This window comes from Montipora foliosa, chromosome 8 (assembly GCF_036669935.1).
Source record: "Montipora foliosa isolate CH-2021 chromosome 8, ASM3666993v2, whole genome shotgun sequence".
NCBI lineage: Eukaryota > Metazoa > Cnidaria > Anthozoa > Scleractinia > Acroporidae > Montipora > Montipora foliosa.
The window spans coordinates 36,937,659-36,962,658 of record NC_090876.1 but is presented as its reverse complement, the minus strand read 5'-3'; the positions used below and the strand labels follow the sequence as shown (position 1 = coordinate 36,962,658).

The 25,000-nt window shown below is 37.6% G+C and overlaps 1 protein-coding gene across 1 annotated transcript in view; it reads left to right on the top strand.

The window, feature by feature from the left end:
• Window positions 1–3,219: 3,219 nt before the first annotated feature.
• LOC138012673 (integrin beta-1-like) overlaps window positions 3,220–25,000 on the top strand; it is a 39,857-nt gene continuing 18,076 nt past the window's right edge. The window contains exons 1-14 of the mRNA XM_068859510.1: window positions 3,220–3,370; window positions 3,822–3,902; window positions 5,488–5,564; window positions 7,104–7,199; window positions 9,346–9,409; window positions 11,001–11,132; window positions 11,929–12,016; window positions 12,670–12,760; window positions 17,530–17,619; window positions 18,325–18,411; window positions 19,932–20,009; window positions 21,849–21,944; window positions 22,888–22,983; window positions 24,253–24,326. Coding sequence (XP_068715611.1) covers window positions 3,265–3,370; window positions 3,822–3,902; window positions 5,488–5,564; window positions 7,104–7,199; window positions 9,346–9,409; window positions 11,001–11,132; window positions 11,929–12,016; window positions 12,670–12,760; window positions 17,530–17,619; window positions 18,325–18,411; window positions 19,932–20,009; window positions 21,849–21,944; window positions 22,888–22,983; window positions 24,253–24,326 — 1,256 coding nt within the window. The 5' untranslated portion in view covers window positions 3,220–3,264. The remainder of the gene's footprint in view (window positions 3,371–3,821; window positions 3,903–5,487; window positions 5,565–7,103; window positions 7,200–9,345; window positions 9,410–11,000; window positions 11,133–11,928; window positions 12,017–12,669; window positions 12,761–17,529; window positions 17,620–18,324; window positions 18,412–19,931; window positions 20,010–21,848; window positions 21,945–22,887; window positions 22,984–24,252; window positions 24,327–25,000) is intronic.

Here is a 25,000-nt window from a genome sequence, read left to right as displayed (position 1 = left end):
CCGGGTTGTTACGCGGGAGGTCGTGAGTTCAACTCCGGCCGGACCAACACTCAGGGTCTTAAAATAACTGAGGAGAAAGTGCTGCCTTTGTAATTACATCTGCAAATGGTTAGACTCTCTAGTCTTCTCGGATAAGGACGATAAGCCGGAGGTCCCGTCTCACAACCCTTCAATGTTCATAATCCTGTGGGACGTAAAAGAACCCGCACACTTGTCGTAAAGAGTAGGGCATGTAGTTCCCGGTGTTGTGGTCTGTCTTCTGTGGTGTATCATGGTTGGGAGGGTAAAATGCTCGGAGATATTAGCTACACCAAGCTACTCTAAAAATCCGAGGGTAAATAAAGATATATGATATGATGATATGATATGATATGATATGATATGGCTTTGCCGCCAGTTATGACTTTCTTATGAATGACCATAAATGAATTCTTCCTGAGACAGGAGGGTATTTCTCAAACCACTCAGGATCAAGGTGGAAAAGGTTGTTTGCGGTGCATTCACACCGTTGATAAGGCGGCAAATGCGAAGACTCTGGGACAAAACGTTTGCGAGGCAGATAACGTTATAGGAGGAGAGTCTCCTTTCTTAACTAGGAACAGCATAATTCAAAAGCAAAGGCAACTTTAACTACCTTATTCGATGCGTTGCATACAAGAAAAGAGAGTTGCATGAATAGCAGAGCAGCACAGATACGAAATTAGGACGACTTTTTTCACAAGGAGATATTCGTTGATTTTTTTGGTCGTGATGAGAAAATAACAAATCAAATTACTACAACAGCGTTAAGAAACTTCTTTGTTACGCAAAAATTCTTTGAAAACTGCATGGGATGCAAAGCAGTTTGTGATGTCCATCCTTGTTTGGTTGAGAAATAGCGAGTGACAATTTTTTTCACAGTCAACGTTCGCAAATTTTAGCAACTCCTCATTAGTGTGTCTCAGACAGACAAGAGAAAAATCGTTTGTTTTATGGTAAACGACTGACGAGGCTTCGTACCGGTCTTCGACTTTTCGCCAGAAATTGATTACGTGTTACCTCGACTTTGTCTTGCGCCAATCAGACGAAGAGACGGAAACACTGTAATTTGCGGTCAGACAAGGTAATCGAATACGTCTTGTTGGCAGCCGACTCGTGGAATGATCGAACGTCGACGCCCTTTAAAAATCTTGCTGGTAAGCCGCAAATCAGATGATATTGAAACAAGGTGCGAAGGGAATCCCCTTCTTCTGGAACCATTGGCCTGCATAATATCTTGGGGTTTGTCTGAAGGGGGCGTTCAGTTTTAAATCTCTTCAAAGAAAAGAAAATAATTGCATATGTTTTCTTTGAGATAAAAACTAACGATAGAAGGTTTGTCCGAGGTCATTTTCAAGTGCGAGTAAAATATATATAACCTAAACATTAATATGTTTCAAACAGTACAAAATCGTTAATTATAAGAAATAGTTTAAAATGTTACGAACTCTAAAAAGCAATAAAATATGTAACATAAGTGATAAAACATTTGTGAAGTTAACAAAGGGAACATAAGACAGATAAGACAGATAAGACGATTGCACAGAAAAGACGACGACAACTGTACGGAAAGGTAAGTGAAGTTTATTTCTACATTTACAGCTTATTTTAGCATTTATAAGCTCAAAGTAAATTTTTTTATACAAACTCTATAAATCGTGTATCAAGCTTGGGCTACCTGTGGTTACACCTTCCGTTCACACGACACCGATCGAAACTGTTATCGAAACCGTGTCGATTTGGAACCGGTGCCAAAAGTGGAGCGTTTTCAAAACGATGCGGTTTCATCTGTCGTGTAAAGAGCGAAACCGCATCGATTTGAATACAATTACTATTTTGGTGCGAAATTTGCATTGTTCAATTCAAAATAGTGAATTAGCACGTAGTGCAGCGCTCGCCTTAATATACCATCACGGTTCCGTGTTCCGCATCGATTTTGACGCAGTTTCGAAGTCATGAAACCGTGTCGATGTGAAACCGCGTTCGTGTAAACGCTACCTAACAGTAATCAGTTTTTAGCAGCGTGGGAAAATTCCCGTGCGCGCGTGTGGTATTAGACATAATTCAAACTCCGTCGTTTTATTATTTTTGTGATTTATCTATTTCTGTAGTAGAAAAAACAAACAGCACTGAAACTAGTTTCAGATTTTGAATCTCCCTCCAAATTCTTACCGACTTCCTGTCGGATTGCCATTGTTTATTAAGCGACCAATCAAAAAAAAAAAAAAAAAAGTTAAAGTCCATTATCCCAAAGTCTTTTATGTCCCCATACACAATCTACCCACCATTTCTGGGCGCTCACCCGCTGACCAAAAAGCCCGAGGACTCTGGGTACGAGATTCTGCAAAACCTTGTACGGATCGCATGATTTAGAACCCGTACGCCAGGAACCCGTGACCCGGAGCCTACAACTCTACTGTGTTCGTGTAACGGCGTTTTCACAGACCGATTTATTTTTAAAAAATTTGGTTTATCAACGGAGTTGATAATGTAAATTGACCACTGTACAGAGATTCTAAAAGCTGACGTTTCGAGCGTTAGCCCTTCGTCAGAGCGAATCCATTGGAATTGCATTGGATTCGCTCTGACGAAGGGCTAACGCTCGAAACGTCAGCTTTTAGAATCTCTGTACGGTGGTCAATTTACATTATCAACTCCGTTGATAAACCAAATTTTTGTATACTACTTCCCCACCGACGCAGCACCACAGTTTCTTTAGAAACTACCCCTTCATCGATTTATTTTTAGATTGAATTTCCCGTGAATGAGACTCCCACGGGAGCCCGATGACCTCATAGGGTCACCGAAGCGGGACTGCCTTTGTTTTTTGACCTAATTCGCGGGAAGGGCTAGTCTAAAAATAAACCTACTTGTGAAAACGCCGTTTCACAGACGCTGTATGGAAATTGCACGCTCCAGATGGGCTCCTGGTACGCATAGTGGAACCGGGCCGCGCCGGTCAAAAAGTTGATCTGCATTTTTGCACGCTTAGCCGTTAAAAAATTCGTCCAGTTCCACCGGTCCCGTGTGAACACAAGGTGGAACCGTGCAAGTCTTCGTCCGTGCACAAATTTGTCCGGATCCGTGTAAACGGGATTTTCCTATTACAGTATAACAATCGAAGCGGACATGCGTAAAACCGGAAGTGTGTCACCGGTAGACTTTACACCATTCTTTACACCCCACCCAGTACACCGTGCCTTCTAAATATGGCAATCATGGCCATCTTTGGAGTGAGAGAATTCGATGATCACTTCCTACTGCCAGAGAAGTTGCTTTCAGACTTTAGTTAAATTTTGTGGAAATTCTGGTGATTTGATTTTAAGCCTCATTAGTTTTAACTATCACAAAGGTTAGTTATTTCATAAGACAAATACCTTCATATTCACAGTTTTTGAACGTATGAATTGTGATCTCTTGATGTAGGTCAGGTTTTCCCTGGTGGTTCCTTGTGGGCTCCTGGTTCCTCCTGGCATCTACCGTCATCGAAAACCTTCAAAAGAAGGGAAAACGATTTGATTATTTTGTGAAGTGACTTTATTGTCGTGGTCTTCTCTGACTCTTGATTTCTTAGGATTGATTTCGCTGTTTAATTGAGCATTTTTAATTGAGCCAAATTGATGCGGTTTGTCTATTATTCAAAACATAGTTAAGTTTATAGCATAATCTTTCACGACTACGTTCTCACGAAAATCTATCAAAGTTGTTTACCTTTTCTCGAAACTCTTGATGCTTTATGTTTATTTTGTGGCGTTTACTTTGCCGAGGCAACCCATTGTCTTGTCATGTTTTCGTTGCTACAGTTATCTTATCGATATTTGGAGGTGCCATGACACAAAAGGTCCTTTCTTTGGTGCTTATATTCGTCTTCAGTGGTTATTTTGGTGAGTTACAATAACATTTTAGCTTCCCTTATCATAAAATCTTGCTGCTGTTAAATTGTTTTCCGTTTGTCTTGGCACTCCAACTTTATGGTGAAGAGCTGATGACTGATTACTCAGTTTGGTTATTGTAGCACGTAACATGTTCATATTATGCATAACGATCCTGACAAATATTTTCTGCGATGTTTTCCATGCGATAACTTTTAATAATGGAGACATTTAATTTATCATCTTGTTTGCGGTAAAGAGCAGGTTAAAGTTTGCGTTTTCCCAAGATTCAAAGAAACTCTTGTGTCTTTGCTTATCTAGTCTTTCCTATTGATATCAAGTAACTTTTTTCAAAGAGGGAGACAAACTAAAATTAAAGAATTTCCATGCTTTTGTGACCAGCAGCCAATCACGGAAATGCAATGCTAATTCTGTTCATCAAGTCAATGAATAACATCAACTTGATAATTTCAAGTTCTGGTGGAACAACTGTTGCTGGTATTTTTTACAGGTCACAGGCCACGGGTTATTGCTTTACCACTAAAGTATAATCACTACCATATGTATGTATTGTTAATTTTATTACAGTAGGTCCACATCAGCTGTAAAGTTGCTTTTTTCCTCTTGACCTGCTTTACTAAATAAAGTTATGTATGTATGTATGTATGTACTACAGAAAGTATCCTAAACATTCATAAAAGCTAACCTTGCACCTAATTAGACCTGAACAAACGTTCTTAGGCCTAAGGTTACCTTTTATGGATGTTTGGGATACTTTCTGTGATGTATTTGTAATTTTTAACAATGACCTGTGACCTGTAAAAAATACCAGCTGGAACAACTCTTGATATTCTTGAAGGCCCAGACAAAGTGCTTCAATATTTGCTTCAACGTCTATTTTTGTTGTTTAATGATATGTAAAGGGCAAGAGTGGCAAATGGTTTGGACACTTGTCACACTTAACATACATGCAAACTACAGCTGCCCATGTTACTAAAATAACTATGGATAATTATTCTGAATTTATTCTGAAGGCCAGATTAGATACATTTATTGTGGAATACCTACTGTATATTATAGACACTTGTGGGATGAGATAAGAGACCATTCTGTGGGGTGTCATGGCAAAGGAAGATTGGGAAACAAGATTTTCAATGTTTGTGCCAGGTGAAGAATGGGGCGAGAACATTAGCTGTACTTTTAGCACTGGCTCATTTCTCCCACGACTAAAATGTGGAAAATCTCGTTCCTTGAACTTTCTCTGCTATAAAACCCCATGGAAGGCAGGCTGGAGATGAGATTATTACAGAAAACTTGGCACATTTAACATGCAACATGTACTTTCAATTTGTTTTATGTAAAATATTAAGGTATTATTATTGATTATAACCTTAATCAACACCACAAGTGACAACATCGTGAGAGAAATGATAATACCTTAACATTTCTGTCCTTTGCCACCATGAAAAACCAAAACCATTTCACAAAATGGCTTGTTTACTTGTAAAAAAAAAAATTATGTACAGTAGTTACATTTACATGGATGTTTCTGTTAATAATAATAATATTATTGTCTTACTGTCTCATTCTCTTATAGATGTAGATGCATGTACAAGCCTAACAAATTGTAATGAGTGTATTGGAGAAGCTAATTGTGCGTGGTGTTCTGACAGGGTAATGTGTTGATTTCATTTATGCCAACATTTGAATTCTGGAAGTAATCATCCTTGCAACTGTTTTAATTTGGCATCCTTAAGTATGTGCTGCAATCTGCTTAATCATGTATTAAGCCACTGAGGGTTCTTAATTGAAGGCGTAACACCTGTCATGAGTGTCTCTTGTAAGTATTATGGCTTTAAAATTGTCGCCATTAAGTAGATCAGTTTGTCAATCAGTTGCAGTGTACTGCTGAAAATAGCACTGCAATGGCTGTTTAAAATTCTGATGGGAACCCTGCATAGCTGACATGCATAAAAGAGACAAAATTACCGGTAGGAGGGAAAGAAAGGTTGCTTTTTGTGTATTTTCTCATGCTATAGAATGGGTAATTGTGAAGAAGAGCTCCCCAAAAATCCTGTCGGCCGACTGTCGGATCAACTTGTTAGACCGGATCAACTTGGATTGCTCACCTCGGATTGAACGAAAAACGGTTTGCCAGACAAAACTATTCCACGTTTGTGCTGATTTCACCAATGTTAGCTTAAAGATTAGGGCTATGGTGATTTCTTGAGGCCTTATCATATTTTTTAGGTCGATCCAAGGTGAGGGATCCAAGTTGATTCGGTCAGACTTTTGTACCTGCCTCTTCATGGCTCAAGATCACTTACAACCGGTGGCACCGCACACCGCGCACCGGTGGCTCAGTTGGTTGAGCACCGGACTGTCACGCAGGAGGTCGCGAGTTCAACTCCAGGCCGGACCAACACTCAGGGTCTTTAAATAACTGAGGAGAAAGTTCTGCCTTTGTGACTACATCTGCAAATGGTTAGACTTTCAAGTCTTCTCGGATAAGGATGATAAGCCGGAGGTCCCGTCTCACAATCCTTCAATGTTAATAATCCTGTGGGACGTAAAAGAACCCACACACTTGTCGCTAAGAGTAGGGAACGTAGTTCCTGGTGTTGTGGTCTGTCTTCTGTTGTGTATCATGGTTGGGATGGTAAAAAAGTGGCCACAGTAATTGGTGCAAGCTGTTGTGGCGCTCTGCCAGCTTGACTGGCAAAGTTAATAAAATAAAATAAAATAAACAACAGCATTTACCATAAATGTTCTTTTATCTGATCTGTCCCTTAGATTTTGTTTGCCAGTTTTGTAAATTTTAGTTATACTAGGTTGTAAATGGTTCATTTGATTAGTGATTATTACCCCTGTAGTTTTTTCTATTATTTTGTTCGATACAGTGTACCTGTTATCTGTGAAAGATGTGGGTCTCATTAGTTGTCAACAAACAAGATGCCCATTCCTGATTCATGTTTGTTTTAAAGAAGTTAAGTTTGAAAATATTTTGTTCTTGTTTCACTGCTGAGTGATGAGAGAACAGATCATTCTTTTTTCATTTCCTTAAGAAGAGTACATTGTATGCTCCCAGCACATGTGGGAAGATTTAAAATTTTTCCGATCAGGCGGGTACTACCAAGCATTCACATCCTCAAGTTCTTGCTTGAAAACCAACCAACCCTCTTTCATTGATTTTGTCATGTTTCCCTCTTACAGAATTTTGGGTCTGCTCGCTGTGACTCACTGAAGCAATTGCAACTTCAAGGTTGTAAAAATATTTCCAATCCAGGTAGCAATCCAGCAGTTCAGGAGGTAAACGTTTGAAGCATATTAAATATTATCATTATTGTCATTGTCATCGTTATAACCTGCATGGTGTATTTTTGGTGAGCGACGGGAACTGGAAAGCTGGAGATTATCCCTCTACAATCCTTGACAAAATTGTTGAGACATTCCTAACTTCCTCGCCCATAACGAAGAAAGCTTTTGTTATATGAAGTAAATCTCGATATTACAGTTCTCCCTCCCCTCTAAAACAAAAGTCGAGAAATCAATGGGTGATTTGTCCTACTTCCTAGACAACGCTGTCGTGGGTGGGGTGGAAGCAGTGGAGATTGTTGGCCTTTTTTTTTAAGTAATGATCCAGAAATTTAGAAAACAGGGAAAGTCTCGACTCTTTTTGTCTACTAATTATTGTGAAATATCAGCACAAAATCAGAGCAGAGTCATGAAAATTCAAAGAGCTGTTGACACTGGCACATATTCCTGTGGTATTTTTCTAGACTTATGCAAAGCATTTAATACAGTTGATCATATTATAAGTACTCTTATCAATGCTAGAATATTGTGGCATTCATGGTGTTGCACTAGATCGGTTTTCTTCCTAAGTCATAGAAAACAATAATTTGTATCATTAAACCAGGTAAACCCAGATTGTGAATTGTGACGTTCCACAGGGATCAGTGCTAGGTCGACTTCTCTTTTTGCTTATGTCTAAAGGCTCCAGCATTCTTGAATTTCACCTTTTTGCAGGTGACATTGACTTGTCCCATAATGAAACCAGTTTAGTGAATTTGGAATCAAAAATGATTAATGAATTGGCAATATTAAAACAGTTTTGTACTATTCCACCCTCCATAAAGAAAAATAACTTACAAATTCAACCTCAGTATTTCTAATCAACTTATTAAGCAGGACAGATACACTGTATGTTAAGTATTTGGATCTGATCATTGATGCTAATTTGAGTTGGAAAATTCACTTTCAGAAATTATTAAGTAAAAAGCTATCAAAAGGCATAGGAGTACTCTCTAAAGTTTGCTTTTCAGTTGACAGTAATGTAATTTTACATTTTTGTACTACCCTCTAAATTATCCATTTCTAATATATGGGCTGTTACTTTGGGGTAACACCTATTGCACAACATTAAAGCCTATTATTACACTACAAAACAAGGCCATACACATCATGACTTCACCAGATGCTCACTTGACAGTTAATGCAAACCCTCGACTGTGTCTCAGGTTTACATAACTGTCTCAAATTCTCCCAACTCCCCCGAATGTTTAGATGAGGCTATGGAAACACGGAAAACGTCCTCTGTTGCTTAAATGGCCAATTGTAATCATTTTAAATGAGATTTTACTGATCCATCAGTAAAATATGGTTAATGGAATTTGGCCGTACTAAAAGGGCTATTCATGTTGTGATAGTTATCTTTGTGTTCTTTGTAATCGGTCGGTCGTTCAAGATGATAAAATTCCTCCCTCCCTTTAGAGAAGGGTTGGATATATAATCACTTTGCCCTCATTAAACTTGGTCACTCCTGCGTGGTGCGGTAAAGTCTATGCAGCGATTTCACACAAGCTTGTTGGCGCGTTTGCCTTTGTACATTGCTTACTAACCAATACTCTTGTCCAATCCAGTACGTGCTGTTTACCATTCAGCTCGTAGTGCTGGGGAGACAAATGAGGTTGTTCTATGTCACGCAATCCAGAAGTCGCATAGGAAAACCAGCTGCAAGGCAGTGTTCCCCTAAAAAAACACCAATTCATCTGTTGTATTGTTCTATTGCGTCTTGCATCATGCATTTATAAGCTAATTATGTTGATACCAAGGAACAGTGATGACATGTATGTTACTCAGCTGGATTAGCTATCTAGTTATTCTTATTAACTTTTACCCATTACTGTTCCTGCTATATAGTTGTTATTTTTTCAACTTAACCTATCGACATCCAAACCAGCCGAAACCGGCCAGACTTAGTATTTCTCTCTGTCTAATGCCAGACGATTTTACTCGTCAATGGGGAACCCCTGGGAGTCAATGGGTTAATCACTCACTGAAAAACTGTCTCCATTAATCACTCATGTCTCCATTAATTAAACAAGGTAATAAAGTTGTTGTTGTTGTAGACCATTACACCCTTGCACTCTTGAAATTGATTTTTCCTTTACAGGACAACAATGTTGGGCCCACCGTGCAAGTACAGCCTCAGAAAATCAGACTGGATTTAAGAACAGGTATGGTGATCATTACTTTGTAGTATTATTTCATTGTTTGATATACAGAGAAACTATGAATACTTATTGTTGTTTATGACAAAGCTAAAGCAAGAACAACAAATTTAGCCAGTGAACATTACCTGAAAAAAAAAAAAAAACGTGAAAGTTTGATAAAATTCATTATCATTTCCTTCACAAGAACTTGCGTTTTGCGACATGCATGTAGTACTATTGTTTTGAACGGCTTGATCCACAAGTGAACAACATCATGTGCAAGTCCAGCCATTGGTTTTGCTTTCTTGTTGACATGTTTGTCATAATATTATTCTTCATGGCACTGGTTAAAGGGGCTATCTCATGCAAGATAATGTACCATAAAAACTTGTGTATAAGCTGCATCTTTGCTGAAATATTGGGCTCAAAATCGTGGGTGCAGCTTACAGTGTATATACAAGACCATTGCTTTCAGAGGGAAAAATCATATACCGGTAATTTCTTTGACTGATCACTTCAATACTGATCTCTCCACCTTGTGCAAGAAAATACGGTAACCACACTATTCAGGAGAAGTCACCATGAGGCAAATGACCACTGTTTTGTTACCCCTCATTACTACTAGTATGGTGTCCATTGAGTTGTTAAACTCTCGTTTACCGACATGTTTTTTATGGCTTCCATACATCTTTATGAACATTATATACACACACAACTGATGTCCATGTTGTTTACTGATCGTGGTGAACAACGTGATTCAGTCCAGACTTCCGTCTGCAAATGACTGCGTGGTTACTAAGCGAACATTTTGTATCGCAAGGTCCCATGATTTATGAGTCAAATGGTCAATGAGTCAATGAGTCATGAGTCAATGAGACTCACAGTCAATTTAGCAACAATTTCTTGATTAAGCCTGAGCCCTTGTTTCAGTGATTAGGCCTAAGCACTCTCTGAAGTTTTAGCTTTCATTTTATGGGTTAGGGTAACTGCATTGACTCATTGACTCATGACTCATGACTCATTGACTCATTGATTCATTGACTCATAAACACTTGATACTCTTGTATCGTTCCTTTGGGCCTTAACAATCAAGACAAGTGTTTCAGTCCCACGAATTAGGGAAGTCAACTAAAGATAAGCTTTAAAAAGGTATTTTAAGAGTTGATTAACGTCTTAAGGTCACTGCAAATACACTGCATTAGATTTTGGCAAGCTTATCACAAGCAACTGTGAACAAACAAACAAACAACTTGTTTGCTAGAGTGCTTTTTTCAAGTTGTTATTTTTTCTCAAAATCATGCTTGAAATTTGGGGTGCCCCTTATACATGAGATTTTGTAGTAATTTCATGATACCCAAAATGTCCAAAAAGTAGAATGAAACATTGCAATAACCACTTAAAACTGTTGAACAACATAAAATAAATACAGCAAAAGGAAAGAAAAGCATGGATGTGGAGGGTGTAAACTGCAGATTGCAGGTTGCAGGGGTCATTGTTTCACCATAGCTGAAACAACCCATACATTTAATAATCTACATCCACTCACTTTAATAAAAGTATTGTGTTATGCCTTGACAACAAATTAATGATGTAATATTCACTGGCAACATTTTAGGAGACCCAGCCACATTTAGACTCACGGTTAGACCTGCAGAAAACTACCCAGTGGATTTGTATTACCTTATGGACATGTCAAAGTCTATGGATAACGACTTGGACAACTTGCGAAAGCTGGCTGGCCAAATAGGTTGGTGTAATTGTAACATTGTCAGTAATTTTGTAGTACCTACCGGTAATACTACATGTATTTCCCTTTCATCAGAACTGAGAGGTGGATAAATCAAAGTTAATTTGACCTAATTGGTGCGACAGAGGTGATTGTTGCCTCTTATTAAAAAACCTGGGACATCACTCCCATCTTAGATGACCTCTCTCCAAATGAGGATTTCTCATAATAAAACTTAAAGGAGAATCCATGAAAAAGAAATTAAATCAGCCAATAAAAATTAATGGAAAATGACAAGAATAATTTAATGAAGGTAATACAGAAAAATAAATTGGGAATGAAATATTTTGCATGCATAGGAAAACACTGACCTGAAAAATGAAAGCAAAACTTAATTATATTTGAATTCAAGACTTACAGCCAGAAGAATAGATGAATCCTGGCCTTATGGTCAGAGGATTAAAAGAGTAGATCACACATTATTAACTTGTCACCTGTTTACTGAAGAATCCTGGCTGGTTAATCTATTTGGTTAAGGTCCAGCTGGACTAGGGTCTTAAAAAGGGACATTCAATCAGTAAGATCATAATAATTATGTGTGGTGAATAATTATCTGCATTACTGTATCTTAGATGATTGCATTATCGCAGGTGATGTTAACCTGTAACTTGGCAGAGGAACAGTTAATGTGATGAAATGTTATTTTCTTCCCAAAAAGGGCCAAAGGAAATAATTTATTTGTTTACAAGGTTCAATAAACCTAAACTATAAGTTGGTGTGATGAATAACATCATCTGTGGGGATTTTTATCTTACAGCAACAACCATGACGAACATCACTTCAAAATTTAAACTTGGATTTGGCACCTTTGTGGACAAGACAGTGTCTCCATTTGTCCGAACCGAGTATGTTAACAAAAGTTATTTTTGGTGAAACCTATAATGGCATATCTTCTGTAATTTTTATTGAGGCTTTCAAATTTTTAGGATAGTGGGGGGGGGGGGGGGGAAAGTAAGGATGTTTTGGGGGGGTAGTAAGGATGACTATGTGGAAAAGCTGGTGCCTTCCATCTTTGTGGACCCAGGATCGAATCCTGATCCGATCTTCCGATCTCCAATTTTCCGACATCAATCTTACTCTGAGGGTTTTTCTTTGGGTACTATTAAAAGTTCAGTCCAATTTTTGGAGAAGAGATTTTTGAAGGCAATTGTAGGCAAGTGGGATTTAGTTGTTAAGGCTTCTTTTGTTGGAGTAAAAAAAATGGTATCTAACCCATTCACTCCTCAGATGTCCCAGAATGCCCCCAGCGTCGAGTGCAATCGTCTGGTGAGACACAGTAAAACCTGTCAAGTCTTACTCCATGAGTCAATGGGTTAAACTGCAGAAGTACAGTAGCTCTATCACAGGTCCCTCTATAGAACATTACAGTGGAATTCCCCATTTCTTCCTTTACCAAATCAGTCAATGGCAAAGTTTTATGTTTTTTATCGAGCATAATAACATCAGTGTTGTCAAGTCATGAAATATAGACTAGTTTTATCTCTGATCGTGTTTATAGGATGAAATTACCTTGCTCTGATAACAATTGTGTTGCTACTTATGGCTTTAAGAATGTCCTTCCTCTTAATGAGGATCCTGTCGAATTTCAGGTTTGTACATGCATGTTTATAATAATAATAATAATAATAATAATAATAATAATAATAATAATAATAATAATAATAATAATAATAATAATAATAATAATAATAATAATGCAAGGCTGTTGCCTAACAGGAGCCCGGTAGCCTGGGGCTCCCAAAGAATAGCTCTGGGCGCCTTACTTTTTCACAGCAACACCTTTCACTTCATATGTTGGGCTCCTAAGTTCTCAGCGTTTAGCTCTGAGGGCCCCTTTAAAATTTTCTTAGGCAGCAGCCTTGTAATAATAATAATAGTTACCCAGGAAACTCCACTCTCGTGTGAAAGTTGTTTTCATGGAGGTCCTGCATCCTATTGAATTGCAATTTGGAATGTTGGTTTTTGAGGAGAAGGGAAAATCAGACAACCCAGAGGAAAACCTCTCAGAGCAGAGTAAAGAACAAACAACAAACTTAACCCACAGATGGCCATGAGTCCAGAATTGAACCAGGGTGTCATATGTTGGAGGCGAGTGAAATCAGCACTACTCTATCCCTGCTCCTGTTTCCAATAACTCTCAGTGCACATCTGTGGAGTTTGACTCTGTCGTATCACTTCAAGAGATGTTCGCTATCATTGCTCTTGTTCATGTAGCCAAGAATGTTTTTTGTATGGCTGGAACTACATGTGTTTTGAAGACTGGTTTTCAGTCTTTAAAGGGGTGCAGTTTTTCCTTGATTGAACTTTTTCAAACTAGTTCAATTTTTAGTTTTCTTTGCTTCAGAGCGTGTTAATGAATATCTATTTTCAGGTCATGATAGTGGATATCATACAAAGAGAAATCTTCAAAATTGACCTGTTTTGAAAAACTTTAAACAGAGAAAACATTCTATCTGGGGTTGGTGTAGTGGTGAGAGCACTCGCCTCCCACCAATGTGGCCCAGATTGGGTGTCATATGTGGGTTGAGTTTGTTGGTTTTCTACTCTGCTCCGAGAGGTTTTTCTCTGGTTACTCCAGCTATAACCTTTTCGTCAAAAACCAAGGTTTGATTTGCTTTACATCAATTTGTTGATTTCAGTTCACTATGTCCGCAATTAGTGATCCAGTGCTAAAAGACAAGACACTTAAATAAAGTTTCTTTCCTTTTCTTCTTTCCATTTTATTTGGACCACAACTTATTCACTGTATTTAACTGTAGTCAGCAGCTTGATTTTTAGGTATTTACATGAAAGTTATTCTGTTTACTCTGGACTAACCTTCTAGGCATGGTACCTACCTATAAATAAAAAGAAAAGTTCTGTTACATTTTGTTTGTAAAAGGAACATTGTATTTTCCACTGGCTGAGGAATGAAAAAAGGGGAAAGTCACATGCTAAGTGCTTTTGTCAGTTTTTTTTCGCTGTCTGTCCTCCCTTAATGAAATTCCAGATCCCTAGTTCCCACCCAACCCTCAAATATTTGGTGGTCAGCTTGACAATTATGGCTCCCAGAGGTGTGTGAGAAGGGGATTTGCTTACTACATGTAGTTACAGTTTTCTGAAGAAAAAGATCAAGATTTTGAAATCTGTGAAATAAAAGCAACAGGATGTCTCTTCTCAAGTGTTAGTCACTGCAGTTGATGTAAATGTAATTTTAGCTGCCAAATAAGTGCAAATCAGGGGAAAATATGAAATATAGTGACCAAACTCCACGAGGGGGGAATGGAAATTAGACAATTCAAAGGTCCTTCTCTCAAAAACTAGCTGTATGAAAAGGGTTGACCAGGGACTTAGTAAACAATATGAAAACGAAACCATCAACATTTTAAAAAAAAGATCTATCAGACAGTTTTTCAGTTCTTATCAAAGTAGAGGCAAATTGACGTTTTTTTGAAAACCTGTCTGACATATTTAACTACCGTAGTTATTCGGTTATAAGCCTTCTCGGTTATAAGACGCACCCCAAACTTAGCAATTTAATCAAGCTAAGTTCTCAAACTGAAAATTACGCGAAAATACACGGTTATAAGACGCACCAAAAAATTGAGAGTTATCAAAAAGATGTGATGAATTTGAGAACAATTATCCTTACACAATTGGCATGCGAACTCTCTTTGTTAACGTAAACAAAGTGAAAAAGTCACGCATTTAATGATATACGCAAAAACAAAAGCTAAAAGTTGACACCTGAAATGATAAACATACAACGCATACACTTTTATTTGAACCTTCGACTTAGTAAATAGTCAGAGTTCAGACTTCAGATTTCAAGGGAAAGCGACTGGCGAAAAACTCCCACCGAAAGTCATATTCAAAGGTGTTCGACAGCTGAATATCAACATGCCACCAAGGATGCAAATTTCAGTTCACAAGAAAGGCTGGATGAACGAAGAAGGTATGTTTTATCTCCACACTGTTTGTTCAGAGAACAAACTTTTCATGCGAGTGACAAACATGATTCTCGGAATTCGAAACAAGGTTCGAACGATTGTATTGTTGTCATGGGTATCACGTTACTGAGCACACGCTTTTAAGCATGTATGCAAATTTCCGTTTGTTTGCTTTTCTCTTGAAGTCGTTTAGTGTTCTAAAGGTCTCTAAAAGCACTAGTCTTTTTTTTTAGCTGACAACTAGTGTCCTTTTCTTGTGTTGTTTAAACTGCAAGTTCTTGTCAAATTGTGATCTTAAGATTTTGTTGCGCGAAAATACTTGGCTATAAGACGCACCACAATTTTAGCACTAACTTGCCACCCAAAGACAGATTTTTCTTGAAAAAACCGTGCGCCTTATAACCGAATAACTATGGTAGTTATTTCAATAGATGATTATTTGAGAAAAAGGCCTTTGAAGTGTCTACTTCCCAGTCCCCTCTCCAGGAGCTCGGTCACTGTATTTAGCATTTTGCCCGGATTTGCATTTATTTGTTCGGTAAAATTACAGTTTACATCAATTGCAGTGACTAACACTCCAGAAGAGAGATTCTGTTGCTGTAATTTCACAGGTTTCAAAATCTTGATCTTTTTCCTCTGAAACTGTAGTAAGCCACCTTCAATGCTGACCATGTACACCGTACTTTATTTATCACAATGAGGGTTACCAGTAGTCATTTATGAGTTTATCAACTCCTGAGGACTTGGGAGAATGTAGCAGGGGTGGGGTGGGGATAATGGCTCATACGTATATGATCCAGTGGAATTTGGGTATGATCCAGTGGCACATAGACACAAGCCAATGAAACACAGGCTGGTGTGATCTTATAACATAGTAGGAAGATCCAGTGGCACACAAGTCACATGTCCAGGATGGCCCTCCAAAAGATTGACCAAAAATTATATGAATGTTATCAGGAATAAGATACTAATGTTAATCTTGAAAAGATGTTTTAATATTACTGTACGGCTGCAAATAATTTTTCCTTTTGAAAGGCAATATTATGTCCTGCTAAGACACTTTCTTGGTCGGACAAAATGAAAGTTTGGTTGGACATCACCTAGAAAAGGCTCTACCGTCTATCCCTTAAAATTATCGAGCTATTCGGGCCAATTACATACATACATACATACGTAATTGACTGCTCCCCAGTGGGGCTTTTCAGGGCCAATGAAACACAATGAAACAACAGAACAGAAGAATAACAACAACTGTTAAGAATCCCAACTGGCCGGAGGCCAACCAGTTGGCTATTTTTACTAGTGCAGCTAAGAAGTTGAACCAGGGACTACCAGGATCAAATGACGAGTGGTCAAAACGGGTCTTGAACCCGGGATCTCGAGATCTCAAAGCAAGCGCCCTAACCACTGGGCCACACTGCCTCCTTGATTTTTTTTTTTTTTTTTATAAAATCTTATGATCAGACGCATTCCAACGAGAAAACAACACCAGCGCAAAATTTCTGTGAATTGCTTTCAGTGGTTGTTAACCATTTACCAAAAAGATCTCCACATTTCGGTTGGAAATGTAAATGGTAAGCCTGTTTTGGTCTTCCCAAATGGAAAATTTTCAGAGAAAACGGGATTTCTTGAATGGTAGTCCAAAATTCCCAAACAGAATTTTCAAATGGAAAGCATGTTTGCCATTTGCATTCCCCCATGATTCTGCCTCCCTCCAGACTCTCTCGGTAAACTTGAACGAATTTTGTAAATGGTACATGCCGATTCCAACTAAATTTCCCATTCGGGAGTTTTTGCTTACCATTTGAACAAAGCTAGTACCAACCGGTTTCTGCTTGTAAATGGTAAACAACCAGTGTCATAGGGAAATTTTGCTGTGATAACTCTCGAAAAATGTAAAAGATAAAAAAAAAAAATCTCGCTACTTTTCGAAAAGCATATACGGTAAAAACTACAATAACGTCAGAAAGGTTTGTGACTATGAGATCGCCCACAAAGCCGTAAGATTCACTCATGGTAGATTTTTTATTATTTCTAAACGTAACCTGATTCATGATGAATCGGTCAGCCAATGTCCGATTACCGACTGTTATTTGCAGCCCTGCTGTATGTTATGACAAGGAAACCATGTGCAAAAACGATGTCATTTTCTTATGTTTGGCTCTTTTTGATTGGCACCCAAACAGACTGCTAACTGTTAAGATATCTGGAGAATTGCAGTAGATGTGTTAATTTTTTGTTGTATGTCACTTTTGCAGCAACACAATGCAGCAGCATCTCATTTCTTATTCATACAGGGGAGGGCAGGGAAGAGTCGTAGTATATTAGGATAAGCCCACGGCAAGGGCCAAGACATTTCCATCCCATGAATGCATTCATCCCTATTAGTTTGGAGCACAATGTTAACTCGTTGTGTTATTCATGTATAGACGAAAGTTAATGACCAGATAATCTCTGGTAATCTGGATGCACCGGAAGGTGGATTTGATGCATTAATGCAAGTGGCAGCTTGTGAAAAGGTATAGTGTTCTGGTACATTGGTGATTTGCAACAATTCATTAGCAGTTAACTGGCTTTTCTGCAAGAATCTATGATTCATTATATCAGTTATTAGAATTTGTTGGTGGGTACATAAATCGTCCATCTTTTAAATAATTATTTGATGGACAGTGCACTTGGAGAAATTGCCTTTTGAAGACACAAGTCTTGAAAATTATTTTGTAGCCCGTAGAAACACTGAGCTTTCCTTTTGTAAAAATTTACTTTTTGCCATACATGGCATTTGAAATATTGCTTTCTTCATGACATATAAGGTTCTTGAAGTTAGCAAAACTATAAGTTATTTGATTTGGACCCATGACCGAGCTGTGAGAGGCATATGGCTATTCTTGGTTTTTATGTCACAAACTGCATTGCAAAGCAGTTAGTGATGTAAAATCGAGATTAGACCCATGCCTCTCACAGCTTGTCATGGGTCCAAGTAATATTATTGCTAGTTTTGCTAACTACACGAAACTTATATGGCACAAAGAAAGTGATATTTTGAGGTGAAAATGATAACTAAAAATGTGTTTATTTTGGCTGGGGAGATGGAAATTGTAATTAAAAAAATATTTAGGTTTAGGTGCACTTTAATGCTCCTAATTTAATTAAGACAATGTTCAATTTTATACTTCAATTTGTTTTAAAAGGTCAAACTTATTTAGTTAATGAATTTCTTACAGGAAATTGGTTGGGCTGCCAATGGCACATCAAGAAGGCTGGTTGTGTTTGTTACTGATGATTCATTTCACATTGCTGGGGATGGAAAGGTTTGACCTTGAACTATTAGTATGTGTGGACCTGTATAACACTAAAGAGAAATCTTGGAAATATTAGGTTAGGGCTCTGGCCACTTGCTATGTATTTTACACTTCTGGAAGCAAGTGTTTAAATGTAGTTGTGCATTAAAGTGCTACTACGATAAAAAAATCACCCCTTTTTTTAAATTCAGATTTTCGAAAGTGTGATTGCTCAGCACTTGACTGGCAAAATTTTAAGCTTTGATTTTTATCCAAAGGCGATTTACTTTAGTTTTGGATTTCACTGTCTGTCATTACTCTCGTTCCAAACTGATGGATTGGACCTCAGAGGGTTGGATCTAGGGAACAGTGACATCATTTACTCACTAGCTTAACATTTAAGTGTGTATAAATGCAGCTTATTATATTATTTTGCAAAACATAAGTTCAAAAGTCTGAAAAGCCCAAAACTCCCATGCTGTTTATTAATTCAGCCACATACACACGCACTACATTCTTAAACTATTGAGTCTTTGACATCATTTTCTCCTCTATCCAGCTCTTTCAAGATTTTAGAGTTAGTAATGGTGGACCATTAAACAGGAAAATTCCATTTAAATAAACAGGTGTCTTCTTGAAATCAAGTCTTAAAACTTCGATCAGTTACTGTTTAGTTTACATAGTTTTGAAATCCAAAGAAAAATAAAAATTGTTTTTTTGGCCATAGCAGCACTTTAAAGAGATGCATTTATCAATGATTATGAGGGTATACTTGTGGAAAAAAGTCCTAAAGTACTCCTTATAGATGGTGAACCAATGACCTTCAGATTTGCAGTTTGGCTGTTCTACCATGAGTCTGCTATATAGCTGGGTGGTAGAGCCTCTGAACTAATAAGCACAAGATCTTTGGTTTGGCTGTTATAGAATCAACCTATGTATCTGTATAATTATCAGCTCCCAAATACATGATGGATATGTTTACTGAGCAGCTGGGACCTAAAATGTATAATCTTTGAAATTCAAAATATAATGTTGAGATCCCAGCTGCCAGAACATCATTGTTTAAAACCAATGTTGTGTTTACAGGGGCAACCACATGGAATGTGCTGCCAGACCACCTATAACAAGTGCCCTCTGTAAATGCTTGCAAAAAGCAAATAAAATCTTTCGTGTTTGCATCGGCAACAACTGATTAAATTAATATGCAATTTTTGTATAAAGTATTTTAATGTCATTGAGTTTTTGAACTTGTATGTCTTTGTATATTATACATGGCTTTTAGGTAGAGTAGATTTTCTATGTAAAAATATAAATATGTAAATTTGATTAAATTACTTTTTTTTTTTTTTGGGACTACCAAAATCCTGAATTCAAGATTTTGGAAGTCGTTAACTCTAACTCTAAGTCGTAACTCAACTGAAATAACTCCATTGATAGTTAACCTCCTGTCTGTTTGTCTATCTATCTATCTATCTATCTATCTATCTATCTATCTAATACTTAGGTATTTACAGTATGTTTATATAAAATTATGTGTAATTACTGTGCAGCTTGGTGGGATTGTGACTCCAAACGATGGAGAATGTCACCTGGGCAGCAACGGATATTACACAAAATCCAATGACCTGGTATGTAAAAAAACTCATTATATACATAACAGTGCAAATTGTTTGTTTCTGGGGAGCTCGTACCACAAGTGAAAGTTGTTTCTTCATTTTGAAACATCAAGTCAGATAATTATGTCCAGAAATGCCACTAATTAGATGCAAACCCATTTTAATAAGCATCGCAATGTGTCCCCTTGCTGTTGTCCCCAACTTTGACATCACCCTTGTCTCGGAATACGGAATACAGACAAGTACCCCCAAATGGTGCTCCTCAAGTAAAGATAAACAGGTGCATGTAGCCTATCCTTATTGTTACATATAGGTAGGAAATTCTCAAACTTAAAGGGACGCTTTGTGTTTAAAATTGGGATTGCATCTAACTACTGGCATTAATTTTCTGGACATAAGTGCAGCCAGTAGTGTTAACATTAATTTTGCCATCACCTCTATAACAACCATTCTGATGATTTTAGTCTTGGCAGTATGGCAGAACAATAATTAACAATTATTCTTTGAGATTGAGGTGAATGTAGAATATTTACTGAGCCGCAAAGCGGCGAGGTAAATATTCTACCACTTTTCACCGAGATTGAAAAGAATAATAATTATTGTTTTAGTATATACTCACGAAGTGATTTCAACAACAATTGCAGAAAAAACCATCCAAAGTCGATTTAATTGGCATCTCAATTCATGTGTGGAAAACGTGCAAGCGGCACAAAGCATGCGCGAAAGTGTTTACAGAAGCTTCAAACATGGCAAATCTAAATAACCTTAAAATCCCCGTCACAAACAGCAAAATGGTCATTTAGCACCGTTTAAATCAGCAATCTAAATCGAAAGTCTGCTTGTTAAAACATTTTCACTGTTCGATCAAAGTTTTTGAGGTTCATTTGAAAGGATCCACATGAAATGGTGGCTCTAATTGAGGTGAGCGTTAATTTGTTGTAAAATGACCCGTCTTGTTTCCTTGCAACCATGTGGAACTTTCTTAAACGTTTTTTTAATTCCTCGATTTCACTAAGAAATTCGTTTTGGTGGGCGAGCAGCCCTATAAGAGAGAATTACTCCGAGTGAAGCAAATTATTGGCGTGAGGATTGTTTAATTTTCAGCAATAATTATGTGGAAAAACGAAGTCAAACACTGGTTGGCAAAAGTATGATTTCTTCTCTTACCTTTGAAAACTTTCAGGCCTAATTTTGTGGCCTTCTTTGTCTTCTGTAGCACAGCATCATCTTGTATTCTCAATATTTCCGATTCATAAATGCTGGCGAGTTTACACCGGCATTTTGTTTTGTTTGGATCAAGCATTATTCACTCTGTAGGGAGTGAATAATGCTCAACTACTCCGAGATACCGAACCAATCAGATTACTTGAAACACAAAGATCACTGAGTGAGTATATACTAATAATAATTAGGCACCAGAACCCAGTTTGAGAACTTTAATTTAATGGTCACTCATAAGAGATTAAGGTAAAAAAAGTAAACCCTAACTGTTAGTGTTGTCATAAAGACACATCCAAATCGAGTTTGCATCTGAGAAGCCAAATTTCTGGACACAAGGTTGTTTGTTGGAGGTCTCCATCAGTCTAAATGGTGCTATGGAAACTCGTAGTCAGGCCTGTGTATTTTAAGTATGGATTCCATTTTTTCATGGAGAGCATCTCGCAGATGTTGACAAAAGTGTCAAACAAAAGTTTGAAAGTTTGTTAGTTGAACATCAAAACATTGTTGATTTTTAACATTTTTAACTTTCTTGATATGTTATTGAGAAGCTTGCCTAATATTTTGTCTTTATAAAATATTTCACATTTTATCGCAGTGTTTTAAGGGCAGATGTCTTGTTTATTATGACAGGATTATCCATCCCTTGCTCAGCTGCATGAAAAGCTACAGGAAAGCAACGTGCTACCAATATTTGCTGTAACAGAGGAATTTACAAGTCTTTACGGGGTAATTATTATTAGACAGGTTATTTGTGGAGTGACTTCATGACAGTTTATTGGGCTTCAACTCAAACTAATCAGAAATCCTAAATAGCTGATTGAATTACATGTGTATCTATTATGATGACGACTTTCAGCCCTTTTTCTACTTTGATCCACCAATTGAAGACCAATATGAATATTATTTATGTTTATAGTCAGTTGAGGACCTTGGGTGCAGGTGAAATAATAATAATTATTGTTATGGGACTGGCAAAAGCAAAACAGAGTCTGTCACAAAAATGCAAATTATGTAAAATATATCCTAGGGGCTTGTTTAAATAACTTAAAGCTGTAACTTTATGGGGAAAGCATCTATAGAGGGAGGGGTTCTTTTTATGAACAGCAGTTTTAAGCTTAAATGCTACACATTTGCAGGCATAAAAATGTTCAGACGACTAAACAGTGAAGCATAATTTATGTCCCCTCTCATTTAACAAATGTCCCCAATTTTCTTTTTCAGTGGGAAACAATACACAATTCTTTCATACATAATGTTACACTCCAAACAATTTCAAGAATGAACATGGTTTGCGCAAAGCTGAGAAAATAATAAATACAACTTTTGTAATGCCATTTTATTCATGCAGTCATGTTAGTCCTTTTTACCAAACCAGTTGCATTTTGCAAATCAACCCCAAGCTCATGAATCTTACCAATGAGTTTAACAAGTGGAGCATGATTTTTAAACAACTTAACAACATCTAGGTCCGGTCAAAACCCCTGTCCCCTTAAACTCATTCCTTTCTGAGAGAAAGACATCTTACATTTTGCTCTGTCTAGTGCCATACGATTTTATTTGCCAATGGGCGCTGCTTTTTGACGTCAGTGGGTTACAACTGCTTTAATCATTTTTGTGTTATAGATAATATTATTCATAAATGGGAACTGAGATCATTGTTATTCAATAGAGTTTAAGTTCCATGTGGAGTGATCTTGGAGCTGTGACAGGAGAACTTGCTGCAGACTCTGGAAACGTAGTAGATCTGATTAAAGATAAGTATGAGGTGAGATTTGGTTCCCTTTAAAGTGAAAATAAATCAAAGAACCTGTATCCAACCGTTTAGTTTAAGTTTGATGTTTTTTCTTCAAGGGATAGTAAATTCGGTTTAACAAAATTAAGAATACCGAGACACGAGTGATGTTGAAGTTTGGGAGGAGAGCAAGAGGACACTTTATGGCAATTGTTGAAATCCACATGCTTCTGAACATATCTGCCAATACTTAGCAATTATTGAATGAGGCTGAGTAGGATATGAACAATTCTGCAGGTCGAGGAGGGTGCTATCCACCAAGGCCGAAGGCTGAGGTGTATAACATCCTCCGAGATCTGCATAATTCTTCATATTCTACGAAAGCCAAATTCAATAACTGCTTTATTATTCATTCAAAATATTTTCTTCGCTCAAACTTCTAAACCTACTCACAGCCATTTTTCTGCTCGACAAAAATAACACAATCTCGTCCTCAGCTTTTTTCAGTCAACTGTTCAATAATTTGCAGCGGGCTGCACTTTTGACGTCATTGGTTCAATAATCTGCAGCGGGCTGCACTTTTGACGTTATTGATTCAATATGACGAAGTTTCGTTCCAAATTTGGTGAACAGCAGTTGGTTATGGTGAATTATGTGTGTGGTTTTAACCAATCAGAAACAGGAAAATATTTTGAATGAATAATAATGACTACTGTAAAGACTCGCAGATAAGCTGCACCTTTTTTCCAAAAATTTGCAATCAAAATCGTAGGTGCGGCTTATCTGCGACACCATTTGGGAAAGGTGGTGTGAATTTCGGTGTCTAGTCTTCCATTGTCCGATATTATGCCTGGTTACACAGCTTCGCACAGTGCATGCAAGAAAACAAGAAATTTATGCACAAAATTCTATGGAAAAACTGCCTTGAATGGAGAAATACCTGTGAACAAATACCAGAATAATATCAATCATATGTCATAAGTGTCGGACATGATGTTTATTTTACTAAAGAGCTAAAATTATGGGTAAGACTTTAAAGTATTTTTCGATCCATTGTCGGCGAGTTTGCCTTGGATGAAGACAGAACACTTCATGGTCTCGACTTTGGACTTTTTTCGAGTTTTTAAAACTTTTTTTCCAAAATTTGAGTTGCTAAACTTGGGGTGCGGCTTATCTGCGAGTGCGGCTTATCTGCGAGTCTTTACTGTATTCTTATCGTCTATATCTTGAGATATTATTACTTGAGGAGGATGATAGTAAAGATGTTATGGTCCTGACTGATTCCTTGCCATTTCCCTGTAGGAAATTGTTTCCACTGTTGGCTTGGTGTACAAACAACCAAAGAGCATCTCAGTGACTGTCAAAGCTAATTGTGGGTGGGTATAGACAAGAAATAATCAGGGCAGCAGTGTTGGTTCAGCAGTAAAAGCACTCTTCTTACAACCAATGTGGCCTTGGTTCAATTTGCAGAGTTAAGGCCTATTTACACTATAGAGAAATCTGGGTCCAGACATGGTCAAAAAGGATCTGAAAGAAGCGGGTTGAGATCCATTTCATGAAAATATCGTACAGGTAGTTTAAACGGCAAAGATATATGGTCGGTACCAACTTTTGATGAGTCAGGTCCTGGGTTTCTCTATAGTGTAAATGAACCTTGGCGTTATTATTTGTGTTCCCTTCTCCTCAAAAACCAACATTGGAGTTGATTTCTATGTACACTGTCCCTAATTATTACTCTAGTGCTAGAAGACTTGACACTTCACATAGAATTCATCATTGTTATCATGATCTTCACAAGACAGAAGCTACTTAGACAGATAGGTCAGCATCAAGGTGTCCTCTCTGAACCTTATTTTCTGGGTAATGATTATTTTGTGCATGCCTTTCACATGTACGAAAGTTCATCTTGTTTGCTGTTTTCATTTATCTCTTGATTTTAGTCCATTTGACTGATCTTACCTCTATTTTTTACAAGTATATTCTATATTGACGACTAGTGACTACACATGTAGCAAGGGCAAGGGTGGCAGAGTCGGTTAGTGCGCGGCAT